General features: G+C 40.2%; 1 protein-coding gene across 2 annotated transcripts in view; it reads left to right on the top strand.

Annotated features, from left to right (window-relative positions):
* The window catches only part of dmc1 (DNA meiotic recombinase 1), a 47,625-nt gene that overhangs the window by 14,410 nt on the left and 15,460 nt on the right, over positions 1-17,755 (top strand). The window contains exons 5-9 of one of the 2 annotated variants that reach the window (XM_078430376.1): positions 4,910-4,962; positions 7,334-7,375; positions 7,874-7,946; positions 10,150-10,241; positions 15,631-15,704. In XM_078430376.1, the coding sequence (XP_078286502.1) occupies positions 4,910-4,962; positions 7,334-7,375; positions 7,874-7,946; positions 10,150-10,241; positions 15,631-15,704 (334 nt within the window). The remainder of the gene's footprint in view (positions 1-4,909; positions 4,963-7,333; positions 7,376-7,873; positions 7,947-10,149; positions 10,242-15,630; positions 15,705-17,755) is intronic. The other variant, XM_078430377.1, reaches the window with a different exon arrangement.

Below are 17,755 nucleotides of genomic sequence, written 5' to 3'. Positions count from 1 at the left end.
AAAAGTGGTCAAAGAAGTTTTAATATCACTACAGAGTAATAAATCCCCAGGAGAAGATGGGTTCCTACCAGAATTTTATAAAAAAATTTAAGAATTATTAATTCCTCATTTTATGGAGGTAATACAGCAGGCGGAAAGAACACATAACCTCCCAGAGTCTTTTACGACAGCGATTTTAACAGTAATACCAAAAAAAGATAGGGACCCTTTAAAACCAACATCATATAGACCTATATCTTTGCTGAATACAGATTATAAAATAGTAGCAAAAATTTTATCTAATAGATTGTCTAAGTATTTACCAAAATTAGTACATATGGATCAAACTGGATTTATTAAAAATAGACATTCTGCAGATAACGTAACTAGGTTACTTAGTATAATGCATTTGGCACAAAAGAGGAATGAAATAAGTGTAGCAGTAACTCTGGATGCAGAAAAAGCATTTGATAGGTTAGAGTGGGATTTTTTATATAAAGTATTGGAAAAATATGGGTTAGGAACAACTTTTATAAACTGGATTAAAACTCTAAATGTGAATCCCAAAGCTAAAGTAGTGACAAATGGCCAAATTTCAACACCGTTTCAATTAAAAAGGTCAACTAGACAAGGATGCCCATTATCACCTGCTTTATTTGTCCTGGCGATAGAACCGTTAGCTGAACTAATTAGAACTGACCCAGATATTAAGGGTTTTAAAGTCAATCAGGAAGAATTTAAGATTAACTTATTTGCAGATGATGTTTTGATATACTTAACAAAACCATTAGATTCGTTACGCAAACTATCTTTTAGATTAGAAGAATATGGAAAAATATCAGGTTATAAAATAAATTGGGATAAAAGTGAAATTCTACCCCTTACTAAAGGAGATTACACTCAATGTCGATTACTAACCCAATCTAGATGGCCATTAATTGGTATAAAGTATTTAGGTATAAGAATTGATAATGATATGAAGAACTTATATAAATTAAATTATTTATTATTACTAAGAAAAATAAAAGAAGACCTTGATAAATGGATGACATTACCAATAACATTAATAGGAAGAGTTAATGCCGTTAAAATGAATATATTTCCGAAGTTACAATATTTATTCCAAACATTACCAATACAAGTACCACAGAAGTTTTTCCAAGAGTTAAATAAATATGTGCGGAAATTTCTCTGGAAAGGTAAGATGTCAAGAATATCGTTGGAAAAATTGACATGGAAGTTTGATTCAGGAGGATTACAACTTCCGAACTTTAAGAATTATTATAAAGCAAACCAACTGAGATTTATTGCATCTTTTTTTGAAGAAAAAAAACCGGCATGGACAAGAATAGAACTAGACAAAATAGGAGAAAATATACCAGAAGACTTTATATATAAATGGGAACCTAAATTGATACGGGGACTGAAAGAATCTCCATTATTAAAATACTTGATCGGATTATGGAATAAGGTAAATTTTGAGGATGAAACAAAAAAATCTTTATTAGGAAAGACAACTTTGATTCAGAATAGATTGATACCTTTTACAATGGATAACCAGCTTCTATATAGGTGGCATCAAAAAGGGATTAGATATATAGGTGATTGCTTTGAAAAAGGTATATTGATGTCATTTGAACAATTGAAAAATAAATATATATCAAATAATTCTCTTTTCTGTTACTTTCAATTAAGAGCTTATTTAAAAGATAAATTGGGTCAAACAATGTTATTGCCGAAATCTAAGGAAATTGAAAACCTAATTCAAAAAGGACAAATTAAAAAATTTACTTCTATTATATATAATCTAATTTTTAAAAAAGGCCCCTAAACAAGGAATTCATATATCAAGGCGAAAATGGGAAACGGATTTGAATATTAATATTGATGGAACAAATTGGTCAAAACTATGCCTTGACAGTATGAAAAATACAATAAATGTTCGGTTCAGATTAGTACAATATAACTTTGTGCATCAATTATATATCACACCACAAAAATTAAAGAGAATAAATTCAAGTTTATCTAACCAATGTTTTCGGTGCAATCAAGAAATTGGTACTTTTTTTCATTCTACTTGGTCCTGTTCAAAAATACAACCTTTTTGGACAAACTTAAGAAGTTTTCTAGAACAGATTATCGGAATACAACTTCCATACAACCCAAGATTTTTGTTATTGGGTGATGTTGAAGGAATAAGACCACAACTTAAAATGAATAAATATCAGAAAGAATTTATAAAAATTGCATTAGCAGTAGCCAAAAAAACTATCGCAGTTACTTGGAAATCTGATTCCTATTTAAGTATGGACCTTTGGAATAATGAAATTTCTAACTGTATCCCACTTGAAAAAATTACTTATAATTTAAGGAACAAATATGATACTTTTTAAAATATCTGGCGTCCTTATCTACAAAAGAGGGGTCTATATATATAGAAGAATTGTTCATATTCTCAATGGTTCTTTTGGGAGAGATGTACATATATATACAGTTTATTCTGTTTGGAATTCCACGGGGCGTGTGCAGGACCCCCAACACCCAGGCAGTCTTTAATCTTTTTTTCTTTTTTCTTATTTGGGGTTAGTATAAGGGGGGTGGGGGGAAGGGTGGAAGGGTTTGTTTTCTAAAAAGTTCTGTAAAATAAAATAAAAATTGTATTCACTGGGTTATCTCACCCTGGATCCCACGTGATCTAACCTTCCAGAGTAGCCTACCATTTGGAACCTTGCTGAAGTTCATGTAAACAAGGCCAACTGCCCTGCCATTCAGCCTACAGAGCCTATGCCAGCCCTTAGAGGAATCCCGTTCCCCCATTTATTTGTTCTCAACCTGTTCTTAGTTACACATCCATTAACCCAGTGCCTAGCACCAACCACCACAAAGGGCAATTTGGCAGTGACCAATTCAGATCATGAGCAGGAGCAGCATGAACGGAGGTGGTGAAAATGAAGAAGATCGTATCACCACAACACATCTCAATACTGCCGCACTGAGGGAGGAACAAATTAGAAGGTTACAAACCAAGGGAGAGCTGCAATCAAGCAGAAGACTTAGGAAGTTCATTGGAGCGTTGCATTGTCAGACCTGTTTGGCTAAATGTAAAAATTAACAAGGAACATGAGGAGGTCCATCTCATACCTTTAGTGGAGCCATGAGATTATGATGCCATTCTGGAGGTGAAGTGCACTTTTGTGCAAGGATATCATGATGATCTCCTCATGCTGCAGCTACTGATTTGGTCTTAGCTTCCGTGGATGCACAGATGGAGGCAGCAGAACACTGTTTCAAATAGAGCTCTCATCTCTTCCACTAGGGAGTAGTTGGTAGTCTTAAAGAACAATAAAGTGCCACAATCAGCAGCCTGCAGTCCTCCTTAAACAGAGAGATATCACTTGCGAGCAGTTTGCTGATCTCCAAGAACCGTTTGTTATCCTGCTGGAGCAGATATAATTCACTTATGACTTCATCCATCCTCGGTGCTTAGTTCATACAGTTTTCTGTCAGGAGCAGAGTCCGCCTTAAAATGAGCTGAAGCAGGAGAGGATTGAACAAAGCAGGGAATGGACTGATATAAGGCAGGACATGTCAGCTAACTCTGCAATTGTTTTGGAAGTTGACGTCACGGTGGTCTAGGTCACAGGAGACGGAAACACGAGGGTATAGCTGGCTGCCTTGAGAGAACTTGCATGGAGGAGGCAGACATTGCTGTCCTCAGTCACAAGGTCTGCATTGCATCCTATTGCTGCCCCTGTCCCCTCCCGCATATAATTTTCAAGCAGCATGCTTATCAATGCACCACAACCAGCCATTGCTGACGAGCTTACATGCTTATAGTTGACACAGTGGTGCAGCTTATAGAGCTCTGCCTCACAGCTCCAGCCATCTCGGTTTGATCCCACTCTGGTAGTATCTGTGTGGAGTTTGTACCTTCTCCTTGCAACTGTATGGGTTTTCACCAGTATTCCTGTTTCCTTCCATATCCCAAAGAAATGCAGATTGATAGGTTAATTAGCTGCTATAATTTGTGCCAGGCAGTGGTAGAATCTGGGGGAGTTAATATTTTTTACCTCCCCTCAAGCCATTTTCATGTTGTGGTTTTCTAAACTTAAGTAATCGTCTTTAATGCTGCAAAATTATTGTTAACTGACAAAGCCTTTCCTAACTTTGTGTTAACTCTCAATGGTACAATATTCAATTTGTCCTTAATGATGATAAAGCAATGAAAGAGATACTGTACATTCACTAGAGGCATAACTGGTTACTGTTTTAATCACTTGTAGTCCTTACGGTGGCTACTGTAACCACTGGCTATATAATTGCAGCTTTTAATATTAATTTACAGCACAAATGGCAACAAGTGCAGCGAAATAATTCAAAAATCTTATTGAACTTTCAATATATTTAAGATTAGATTTTATCATATCATATCATCATATCATATATATACAGCCGGAAACAGGCCTTTTCGGCCCTCCAAGTCCGTGCCGCCCAGTGATCCCCGTACATTAACACTATCCTACACCCACTAGGGACAATTTTTACATTTACCCAGCCAATTAACCTACATACCTGTACGTCTTTGGAGTGTGGGAGGAAACCGAAGATCTCGGAGAAAACCCACGCAGGTCACAGGGAGAACGTACAAACTCCTTACAGTGCAGCACCCGTAGTCAGGATCGAACCTGAGTCTCCGGCGCTGCATTCGCTGTAAAGCAGCAACTCTACCGCTGCGCTACCGTGCCGCTGCTCAACTAAATTCATGATTTATTTATGTATAAGTGAGTTTTAGATCTGTACATTGTGCATGACTTTTCAACTAACTATCTTTACCTGTTACACTCATGTTAACATACCAGATGAGTGTTACACGTTTTGCAAGAAAAGTAACGATATTCTGTGAACCATTAATGTTTATGTTTCTTTGCAGTAAATTGTTAGGTGGAGGAATTGAAAGCATGGCAATCACAGAAGCATTTGGTGGTGAGTGCAGTGATATGAATAAAGAACCATTAATCAATTATTCAATAATAGACACAAAGTGCTGGAATAGCTCAGTGGGTCAGGCAGCATCTCTGGAGAACATGGATAGGTGACGTTTCTGGTCGGGTCCTGAGCCACTGAGTTACTCCAGAACTTTTGGTAAACCAGTATCTGCAGTTGTAGATACAGAATCAACAAACATTTTAAGTTTAGGAAGTTTTGGTAGGGGAAGGGAGGAATGGCATGGAATGGGTAGGAGTCTAACCAAGGAGGATGTCTGATAGGAGTGAGTCCAAATGAGTTGATGGAGGAAATTGCAAGCTCATTATCCTTCCTTATCTGTGCAGTGTGTTGTTAACAGTGAGGCTGAGAGGTAAGCATATACACCGATTAGCCAAAACATTATGACCACCTGCCTAATATGCTGTTGGTCCTCCGTGTGCCGCCAAAACAGTGCCGACCCACCGAGGCATGGACTCTACAAGACCCCTGAAGGTGTCCTGTGGTATCTGGCACCAAAACATTAGCAACAGATCCTTCAAGTCCTGCAGTAAGTTGCGAGGTGGAGCCGCCATGGATCGGACTTGTCGATCCAACGCATCCCACAGATGCTCAATCGGATTGAGATCTGGAGAATTTGGGGGGCAGGGCAACACCGTGAACACTTCATCGTGTTCGTCATACCATTCCCGAACAACGTGTGGCAGGGCGCATTATCCTGCTGAAAGAGGCCACTGCCATCAGGGAATACCATTGCCATGAAGGGGTGTACCTGGTCTGCAACAATGTTTAGGTAGGTGGCACGTGTCAAATTGATGTCCACATGAATGTCCAGGGTTTCCCAGCAGAACATTGCCCAGAGCATCACACTCCCTCCATCTTGTCGTCTTCCCACAGTCGGTTCGGACCAGACGGGATAGCCTTCGTTGCCCTCGCGCATCGATGAGCCAACATCCTGTCGCCGGTTGTGGTTTGTCTCACCTCGGACCACTTTTTGTAGGTTCTCACCACTGCTGACCGGGAGCACCCACACGAACCTTGCCGTTTCAGAGATGCTCTGACCCAGTGGTCTGGACGTAACAATTTGGCCCTTGTCAAAGTCGCTCAGGTCTTTACTCCTGCTCATTTCTCCTGCATCCAACACATCAACTTCAAGAACTGACTGTTCACTTGCTGCCTAATATATCCCACCCTTTGACAGTTGCTATGGTGACAATATAACTAATGTTATTCACTTCGTCTGTCAGTGGTCATAATGTTTTGGCTGAGCGGTGTATAGTCTACCCAGCAAGCCAGACCATATATATATATATATATATATATATACAAAAAGAAAAAGAATGCTGAATGTTTCCAGCATTTTCAGTTTTTGTTAGTGATCTTTGAGGGTTTCTCAAGTCATTTAATTGTCATATGTACTGACAACAGAACAATGAAAGTTTTGCTTGCAGCAGCACAACAGGGCTGTGACACAATACAAATATGTGGTATATAATAAACAAAAAAATCAGTAAATTAATAACTCCAATACTTGTGTTTAAACAAAAAAACTGAAGTCCTGAGTGTAATGAAAGATAGTGCATAGTTCATAGGTCACGGTTTCGTTACAAATGCTTTATCTTCCAATAGAGTTTGTTCTGTCTAAAGCAATTTAATCAGTATTCAAGCATTTTTGCTTTTGGTCTTTATAAAGAACAATATCAAATTGTTTGGGGTGCTGTCATTTTGTCTGTTCTGAAGAAAGACACAAAATGTTGGAGTAACTCAGCAGGTCAGGTAGCATCTCTAGAAAACATGGAAAGGAGGATGTCTTCAGATTGATTGCGGTAGGGGGGGGGGGGGGGGGGGAGAAACCTGGGAGAGAGGAAGGGCAGGACAGAGCATGGCCAGTGGCCATTAAGCCATCTATAACATATCACTTGCCTCAACTTAAAAAAAAGAATGGTACTTCTGATGTTCTGATCAACCTTTATCTTGGATCTGTGGTGGCTCCCAAGGGTCGGGCCATTCCACTATCGAACCCCTCGGCACGGGAATGGACTAGTCCGGGGGTGGCCCCTAGCTACAGGGATAAATGGCAGGGGTTTAGGCGCGATCGCTCTCTTGCTGACCCGACTGGACAAGAGAACGACAGCAAATAAAATTCCTCCTGAAACACCTGGCTCCTCGCCTTCATTTCAGGCCTATCGCCGTGCCACAGATCCAACATTACCAAAAATATTAAAACAATTATTTAGCTTGTATCTGGTTGTGGGATATTACTGTGTTTCTTTATTTGTCTATGAAATTACACTACAAAATTATATTTTAGAATTAATTTATAATGCTTTTAGGTGTTCAGAATCTTTTTAGTTCCTGTTTTTATTTGCAGAATTTAGAACTGGAAAGACACAGATGTCGCACACTTTCTGTGGTAAGTTCCTGTATATACAAAGCTCTAATGGCATAGAGCCAGCACATTTGAACAATATCACAACAGTTGCAGGATGTGGAATTAGAGCAATTGTGTCTTTGCTGTTTTTCAGACCTAAATTATATAAGCAAACGTTTAATAAAGTAATAATTGAGGGAACAAAGATTGACAAAAATTTAACTATAGTGGACGGCAGATTCTCTAGTGGTAATTGAAGTAATTAGCAAACAAATTGTTGAGAGAATTGATCATTGTAGGCTATTTTGGGGAAAGATTGGTGTGCCTTAAAGAACCATTTATGGAGTACAGATTTACTATAGTGGTTTCCAAATATCCAAAATACATATATAATAGTTTGCCTTTGTTCAATTAGATTGGATCTTTTAACTCTGGTACATCTAGGATGAGGAGTGGTCAAATAATATAGGCAGATGAAAATACACCATTATATCAATTGATTGATCCCCAAGAAGTAATTTGAGTTTTCTTTCGGTGTAGTGACTGCTCAGCTTCCTGGACCCAGTGGATACTCTGGAGGAAAGGTGATTTTCATTGATACAGAGAATACCTTGTATCCTTTACTAGCTTTGACTATTCCATGGTTGCTTCCTTTGTTGTTCCAGATTCTGTTTACATATGATAAGAAATGTTCTATTTCTTTCTTTGAGGTCTGACTATGAAGTGTAATAAAACAGCTGCCTGATTCTGGACATTGACTTGGTGAGCTAAAGGGCCTGTATCCATGCTATGTGACTCTCTCTCTCTACTACAGTCTAATAAAGAAGAGTCCTGACCCAAAATGTCACCGATCCATGTTCTCCAGAGATGCTGCCTCAACCGCTGAATTACTTCAGCACTTTGGGTCCTCATGAAGTGCCAAGGATGTTTTCTGGGAAAACAAGGACAAATACAATGTAATGGCTGCAATTTCAGTTAGCCTCTGCAAATTGCCATCATTGCTTATTTCACTGAGAAACTCAACTAGAAATATCTCCTTCAATTTGACTTGGACTGTGTACATTCACTTAATTTTAAAGTTATACATTTTGGTCATTTGGTATGCGACAATCTTGGTCGGTTGTGTTGGGACATCTGTGTGTGTTTCAACCTTTGAAAGATTGTAAAGGATTGGATGAAAGATAAAAAATGCTGATTAGTTGTAAGATATTGATGGGTTTCACAAATCTGTTTATCCTTGGTTTTGTCACCATTACTTGTTCTTCCTTATTGATGATCTCTGCTTTAGTCCCATTGTACTTGGGAGGTCTGGAGTCCTTAACCAAAGTGATTCATTAACTACACCTTGAAATGGGTAGGCTAACCATCAAGTTGCATCCAGCTCAGTAATACGAATAAAACCGACAAGCAAACCAACCTTGATCTAGGAAAAAGCAGCCCAGCAAACTCTGCAAATTCCTCTTCACTGAGAAATTATTCCAAAATTGGAGGGCAATCGGTTAAGGAACATTCTGATAGAGCTACGGTCAGATTTACAGAATTACATTAGTTTAATTTAGAGATACAGAGTGAAAATAGGCCCTTCGCCCCACCAAGTCCACGCCGACCAGCGATCCCTGCACACTTACACGATCCTCCACATTCTAGGGACAATTTACAATTATACGTCTTTGGAGTATATCTTTGAGTCAATGTCCCAAACTCGTCGGCTTTCCACTTACAGGATTGACTTGCAGTGTTTTTCACTGTAGAGGAAACTTGGGTAAGCTCAGTAATGAATTAAAGTTTCATGATAAACAAAGGAAGGCAACCTCCTGATAGCCTTGTATCATTGCCTTATACTAACTACATTGACTACTGTGAATTGGGCAATTAGAAATACACTCTTCGTCAGAATTTTATCTGTGGAAAACCTAGGCTAATATGTGTAATATATCTGTATAATTCTACCTTAAATAATCAGTCTAAAATATCCAGCATGAAGCTGGTAAGCTGAAATCCACCCATGTACTTCGGAGATGCAGCCTGACCTGCTGGGTTACGACAGCACTTTGTGTTCTATGATTGATTCCAGCAACTGCAGTTCCTTGTCTCCAAGATGAAATGTAACATTCTTGGGGTTTTTTTTCTGCATAGTGTCAGTATTTAAGTCAATATATTACAATTATTTAAGTGAACGATGTGTAGGAAGGAATTGCAGATGCTGGTTTAAACCGAAGACAGTCACAAAATGCTGGTAGCATCTCTGGAGAGAAGGAATGAGTAACGTTTGGGTTGAGACCCTTCAGACTAGTGTCAGGGGAATGGGAAACGAGAGATATAGATGGTGATGTAGAGAGATAGAACAAATGAATGAAAGATATGCAAAAAAGTAACGATGATAAAGGAAACGGCCACTGTTAGCTGTTAGGTGAGAACGAGAAGCTGGTGTGACTTGGGTGGGGGGAGGGTTGGAAGGAGAGTGAATGCAGGGGTTACTTGAAGTTAGAGAAATCTTCAAATCTCACCACTGGGATGTAAGTTGCCCAAGCGAAATATGAGATGCTGTTCCTCCAATTTGCGTATAGCCTCACTCTGACAAAGGACAGAAAGGTCTGTATGGGAAGGGGAAATAAAGTGTTTGGCAACTCTGAGATCAGGTCAGTCCAAGGGGACTGAGGGAAAAGGATTGCCCAGTCTACGTTTGGTCATGCCGATGTATAAAAATCCACATCTTGGACAACGGATACAGTAAATCCTGATACAATCTAGATTGTATCGAGTGCTATTCTGTTAAGATCCAGTTACATAGACCCAAAATCCTTATCTTGATGTAGCCGCCCAGATAGACTACGAGGAATTGCTGAACGGTTTAACGTGGATCCAGATGCAGTGCTGGATAATGTGCTGTATGCACGTGCCTATACTAGTAAGAAAATATTTATGTTTTACTGCAGCAACGTTTGATTGATTGATTGAAAGATTTAAAGTTACAGCGTGGAAACAAGCCTTTCGGCCTACCGAATCCATATCGACTGTCAGTCATCCTTTAACACAAGTTCTATGGTATCCCATTTTCTCATCTATTCCACAAACATCAGGGGCAATTTATAGAAAGAAGTCAATTAACCTACAAACCCGCATGTCTTTGGGATGTGGGAGAAAAACGGAGCACCTGGAGGAAACCCACGCGGTCATGGGGAACATGCAAGCTCCACACAGACAACACCCGAAGTCAGGATCGAACCTGGGTCTCTGGCGCTGTGAAGTAGCAGCTCTATCAATTGTGCCATAGTGCCACTCTGTGTGGGATATCTTTGTGCTGAATGGAATTGATTGATAGTATATGACAACGCTTTTTTGTTGAAATCTTGTTTATCTCCCAAATTTATGTATACATACAATTCCATAATAAATCAACTTTTATAGAATCGTACAACTTCCCAGCTAAAGATTGGCTGTGACATTCATTGTGTCAATGCCAGTCAATAGACTAATCTCACTGCCCAACTCTTGGTCCAATGAGGCAATGTTACGCCATTCAAAATGTTCATCAAAACACTTCGAGAATATGAGGTCCTTTGCCACTACCTGGTTAGTGAGTTACAGCCCTTTAATATTCTTTGGGTGGATGAAAAATCACCATCATTTCACCTCTATTCATAATATTTCATACAGAAACAAAATTTCAGTGAGGGTGATCCATCAATGTTAAGGGTATTTTGGATTAAAAGAAACTACGTTTCCTTTTGACGAAGTGTAGGCTAGAGGATTGGGAAAGATATAGGGAGCAGTAATGACCAAACAAAAAAAGTTGTGAAGGATATAAATAGGTTAGGAGATTAAATTGGAATGAAATATTTTAAAAATGTAAGTGCTTCTACAGCTTTATAAAATGGACAGAGTAATTAAAAAAACACTCTTCCTTGGGAACAGAGGGGGATGAAATTGTTATATGAGATAAAGAAATTATAAAACATTCAATGTTATTTATTTTCACTCTTGATGATTTCATAAATAAGTAGAAATTGAGGAGTATTAGAGGTCTAAGAACAGTGAGTAAAAGTAACCAATTTTACTGCACAGAAAGTATTAGAAAAAAATAAGGAAACTAAAATCTGGCTAATTCCTTGGAATTTGGAAGAGATGGTAGCAGAGATGAATCACTCAGAATTCTTTAGATTTTGGAATAATCCCAGCAGACTAGAAGATAGCAAATGTAATTCAGAGATTGATGAAAGAAAACATATAGTTGAGAGCAATAAAACAGGTGAGTGGTAGAATCTGGGGGGAGTTGAGGGGAATGTAGGAAGACTAATGTGATGGGTGGAGGATTAGTACAAATGTCAGTGGGCCTGCCGAATGACAGCCAAAGGGCCTGTTTTCGTGCCATATGACTGTTTAACTGTCCATTATTATTCATAATTAAATCTTCTGCAGAGCTATAATTTGATCCAATGGTTGTGAAATGGCTTAAAGGGCCTGTCCCACTTAGGCGATTTTTTAGGCCACTGCCGGCGACTGTCAAAGTCGTAGCAGATCGCCAAAATTTTCTTTTACCCTACGACAATGACCATGACAATGCCGAGTCAGGTCGATACAAGTTACTTTTTTTGTGAAACTAGCAACTGGCTAAGAGATTACACCATCCGGAAACATCGCGAAATTCCCATGCTTATCAATGCTTCTCCGGCGTCCTAATGTTCGCTGAAATCACTGACAAATCTGTAATTACTTGAGAGTTTTGAAATATAACATCTTGCCAGGGTTCCTTGAAAACCAAGCTTCACGGTAACAAGGCATAAACTGGATTGACTTCCAGTTTACTAATAGCAGTATTAAGAAATTTAATTTTAAACGTGGTTAAATAGCTTTTTGTGCGGAGTGCGGGCATTCTTTGAAAATGTACGGGAGATGCATATCTGGTTTCTGGGTTGCATATTTGGGATGGGAGCCTACTTTAAAAGTAATCGCTGATGGCCATAAACATTACCTGGTCACGCTTACCTGACCGTCAAACTGTCGCCTCCAAACTACCTGTCAAATGTCCTGACGGTAAATAAATTGGTTAAACACAAGTATTTTATGGTATGTTCAAATGACTTTACTTAATTTAATATTACGTGCTTCTAAATGCATCTGCGACAACCTAGCTAACCTGGGGGCAGCATGCGACAGTGCCCCCAATAAGCAACGATACCTGGTGATAAGCCAGCTGTCGCCAAGAAATTTCAATCCTGACTATTTCTCAGCAACGCACCGAGATGCACTACGATTCTTTGAAGACTCCTCACGATCATGCCCGTGTCACCCCGGCGAACTGTCGGCGACAGCCTAGTCGCCAGCAGTCGCCTTAAAATCGCCTGAGTGGGACAGGCCCTTAAATTTAGCTGTGCATGAGCTACTCTTAGAATATGAAGAAGGGTCCAGAACTTTAATGCTGCCTGTCCATTCCCTTCGCAAATATTGCCTGATCTGTGAGTTCCTCCAGCATTTTCTGCTTTGCTGAAGATTCCAACACCTAATTTGAGGAAGGACATCCTTGTAATTAAGGCAGTGCAGCGTAGGTTCACGAGATTGATCCCTGGGATGGCGGGACTGTCATATGAGGAAAGATTGAAAAGACTAGGCTTGTATTCACTGGAGTTTAGAAGGATGAGAGGGGATCTTATAGAAACATATAAAATTATAAAAGGACTGGCTAGATGCAGGAAAAATGTTCCCAATTTATTCACAAAATGCTGGAGTAACTCAGCAGGTCAGGCAGCATCTCGGGAGAGAAGGAATGGGTGACGTTTCGGGTCGAGACCCTTCTTCAGAAGAAGGGTCTGAAGAAGGGTCTCGACCCGAAACGTCACCCATTCCTTCTCTCCCGAGATGCTGCCTGACCTGCTGAGTTACTCCAGCATTTTGTGAATAAATCGATTTGTACCAGCATCTGCAGTTATTTTCTTATAAAAATGTTCCCAATGTTGGGGGAGTCCAGAACCAGGGGCCACAGTCTTAGAATAAAGGGGAAGCCATTTAAAACTGGTGAGAAGGAACTTTTTCACCCAGAGAGTTGTGAATTTGTGGAATTCTCTGCCACAGAGGGCAGTGGAGGCCAAATCACTGGATTAATTTAAGAGAGAGTTAGATAGAGCTCTGGGGGCTAGTAGAATCAAGGGATATGGGGAGAAGTTGGGCACAGGTTACTGATTGTGGATGATCATCCATGATCACAATGAATGGCGGTGCTGGCTCGAAGGGCCGAATGGTCTCCTCCTGCACCTATTTTCTATCTGCAGTTCATTGTATCTCTATAGGCTGCTGTTTATGCTCTTTGGCATGCTAGTCCTAAGAATAAAACATATTTATTACATTTAGAATTCCTATCTCCATTCAAGAAGTCTTTCAGTGAAGTATCTAAGGACGGAAACAGCCTCAATCCTGTTGAATTCACAGGGACCCCTGCTGCAATCACATAGGCTGCATCATTGCATCTCTCTTCACACAGATCACCCAGATTAAGCAAGGCATGAACAACAGGGATCTTGAGATAGTCAAATTGTTATGGAACAGATTGATTGTCACAAAATTGCAGATGCTGGAAATCTGGAATAAAAGCAGCCTAATCAGTAGATTAGGCAGCATCTGTGCAAAAAGATACAAAATTCTGATGAAGGGTCTGTGACCAGATACAGCCTGTGGTGCTGATTGCTTCCAGCACTTGTTTTCATTCTGGAGTTCTTGGAGGGCGCATCAGTACATCCGTTGTGGTCAAAAAGGCATAAAGGAACATGATAAGAGAAAACACACAGGAGAAAGTTAATAAAGATGCATGACATTATGTTTAAATTAATTGACCAACAATTTACCATAGGTTTTGGGAACCATTCTGTTTGCATCTTGTTAATCAGAACCAAGAGAGAATAAACTCAACTGTTGAGGCACATGAAATTCCCAGCCTTTGGAGAAAAGTGATCATAATCTTTTGGAATTTTATATTGAATTTGAAAGTGCTGACTGGGAATGGGAGGGGGAGCTGAAGTGCTGAGCCACCGGGAGATCAGGTTGGTTAAGGCGGACTGAGCGAAGGTGTTGAGCGAAACGATCGCCGAGCCTGCGTTTGGTCTCGCCGAAGTAGAGAAGTTGACATCTGGAACAGCGGATACAATAGATGAGGTTGGAGGTGAACCTCTGCCTCACCTGGAAAGACTGGGACCTTGGATGGAGTCGAGGGGGGAGGTAAAGGAACGGGTGTTGCATCTCCTGCGGTTGCAGAGGAAAGTACCTGGGGAGGGAGTGGTTTGGGTGGGAAGGGACGAGTGGACCAGGGAGTTACGGAGGGAACGGTCTCTGCGGAAAGCAGAAAGGGGTGGAGATGGGAAGATGTGGGAACCCGTTGGAGGTGACGGAAATGTTGGAGGATGACTTGTTGTATACGACGGCTGATGGGGTGGAAGGTGAGGACAAGGGGGACTCTATCCTTGTTACGATTAGGAAGAGGAGGAGGAAGAGCGGAGCTGCGGGATATAGAGGAGACCCTAGTGAGAGCCTCATCTATAATGGAAGAGGGGAACCCCCGTTTCGTAAAGAATGAGGACATCTCTGATGCCCTGGTATAGAAACATTGAAACATAGATAATAGGTGCAGGAGGATGCCATTCTGCCCTTCAAGCCAGCACCGCCATTCATTGTGATCATGGCTGATCATCCACAATCAATAACCCGTGCCTGCCCCCTAATATCCCTTAATTCCACTAGTCCCTAGAGCTCTATCTAACTCTCTCTTAAATCCATCACTGCCCTCTGTGGCAGAGAATTCCACAAATTCACAACTCTGGGTGAAAAGGTTCCTTCTCACCTCAGTTTTAAATGGCCTCCCCTTTATTCTAAGACTGTGGCCCCTGGTTCTGGACTCCCCCAACATTGGAAACATTTTTCCTGCATCTAGCTTGTCCAGTCCTTTTATAATTTTATATGTTTCTATAAGATCCCCTCTCATCCTTCTAAACTCCAGTGAATACAAGCCTAGTCTTTTCAATCTTTCCTCATATGACAGTCCCGCCATCCCAGGGATCAATCTCGTGAACCTACACTGCACTGCCTCAATTACAAGGATGTCCTTCCTCAAATTAGGAGACCAAAACTGTACACAACACCTCACCTGTATGAAACACCTCATCCTGGGCGCATCCTTTCATTAGACATTATTCCTCAGGAAACGTTTTGAATGCAAAGAAGTTTGTGATTTGATTGTCTCAATAAAACTCCGATCTGCTATTTGTTCATGAAGATGAAAATTGTTCTGCATTAACATTCTGTGTCATTGACAGGTGAACACCAGATGGAATTACTGGATTATGTCGCTGCCAAATTCCATGAAGAGGGCGGAATTTTCAAACTCTTGGTATCCATTAATTGATAGTTTTCATGTTGTCCAAAACTTCATTGTATCATGACAGATGGTAGATATTTCTGATCTAGACTTAGAAAGTATAATAATAGATGGGAGAAGGCGGCAGGGGAAGAGAAAAGACATTCTGGCCTTCCTTCACAGTGAGGAGGTGACTGGAGGAGACTCACTGTGATGGATATGTCTTTTTTTCTGTTTTGTGTTGGTTGTGATTGTGTGTGAAATTGTTTATTTTTATTGCTCTATTGCTGGACCGTGGGTGATCTTTCATTTCGCAGCACATCTTGTATGTGTACGTGACAAATAAACTTGACTTGATTTACTTGTTGGCCCAATGTTTATTGAGGGTGGTTTATTTAGTTATACGTTGAAGAGTGGGCACATCATTTAGTTCTTTGGAAAAGGTGCAATATCTGAGTGTTTATTGGAGAATAAGACACATCCACTTGTACATTGGAGAGTGGACCCATTACCAAATTGTTTATCCTGGCCCATTATCTAATTTCAATATCATTAGACAGGACCTGGGATCGTGTAGACTCTGAGCAGCTACTTACAGGTAAATCTATATTCAGGAAGTGAGACTCTTTTAAAAGTGAAATGGTTAGAGTTTAGGGCCACCACGTTGGCATAAAGATGGTGGGTAAAGGCGGAAAGTCCAGGAACAGTGAATGTCCAGGGATTCAGAGGGTTTAATAAAGAAAAATGGAAAGCACATCGATCGGATGTTTGGGGGAGGAACTGAGAATGGGGGAAGGCCCTTCGACAATATAGAGAATGCAGAGTGCTTCAAAAAGACATAAGTATGGCAAAGAGGGGCCATAAAATATTACTGGCAAATAGATGGAAGGAAAAGTCCCAAAGCATTTTAGAAGTATTAAGAGCAAGTGGGTAAACAGGGAACATTCCCATGGGAAGCAAAGGAGCAGAATGTGCATAAAGCCCGAGGTTATGGACAAAGTCTAAAACTGAATGCTTAGCATCGATATTTACTAAGCAGAAAATGATTGTAGTTGCTGATTTCAGTTGAGACGAACAAATTCTAGAGAATGTTAAGATTAAAAAGAGAGGGTGTTAGGGTTGCTGTGACAGTTGAGTGAGGAAATTGGTAGAACATTGGCTGGAGATAGATATATCTTCAATGGCCGCAGATGTCAGATGACTGGAAGACAGTAAATGTTGTACCCTTATTCAAGAAGGATAGCAGGGATAAGACAATTAGTCTAAAATCAGTGATATGGAAATGATTGGAAAACAATACTGAGGAACAGGATTAATCTGAACTTGGAAGGACAGGATTTGATCACAGGTGGTCAGCATGGATTTATTGGTGGGAGATCATGTCTGACTAAATTGAGTTTTTGAAGCGGTAACTAAATATATTGACAAGGGCAATGTGATTGGTAGGACTTCAATGATGTCTTTAACAAGGTCCTATCTGGAAGGCTGGTCCAAAGGATTAAAGCCCTTGGGAACCAAGGCATGTTGGCAGATTGGATCCAACATTGGCTTGGTGATGGGAGTCAAAGGATGATAATGGAGGAATGCTGTTATGATTGCAAGCCAGTGACCAATCATGTACTGCAGGTATCAGGTGCGCAGACCCATCCTATTAGTTCTATACATTAATTACATAGATATGAATCATATGATTAGTAGGTTTATAGATTCCATAGATATTGGTGATGTTGTCGATGGTGATGAGGGTCCTAAGCTACAGAATGATACTGATTAACTTATAAGTTAGGCAGGACAGTGACAGATGGAATTTAATATTGATAGATGTGAGATAATGCATTTGGGGGTCTAGTAAGAATAGAAAATTTACCATGAATGGCAGGACCCCTGGGAATATTGAGGAACAAAAGGTTGGTGTACAAGACCAAACATCCCTGAGCACAAAGTGCTGGTGTAACTCAGTGGGTCAGTGGGAATTCCCTCCGCAGATACTGCCTGACTCGAGTTATCCAGCACTTTGTGTTGTGCTCAAGATACCAGCATCTACAATTCCTGTGTTTCCAAAGATTCCTGAAGGTGGCAGCACA

This window comes from Rhinoraja longicauda, chromosome 40 (genome assembly GCF_053455715.1).
Source record: "Rhinoraja longicauda isolate Sanriku21f chromosome 40, sRhiLon1.1, whole genome shotgun sequence".
In the NCBI taxonomy this organism is placed as follows: Eukaryota; Metazoa; Chordata; class Chondrichthyes; order Rajiformes; family Arhynchobatidae; genus Rhinoraja; species Rhinoraja longicauda.
This window is presented reverse-complemented; position numbering and strand designations above follow the sequence as displayed.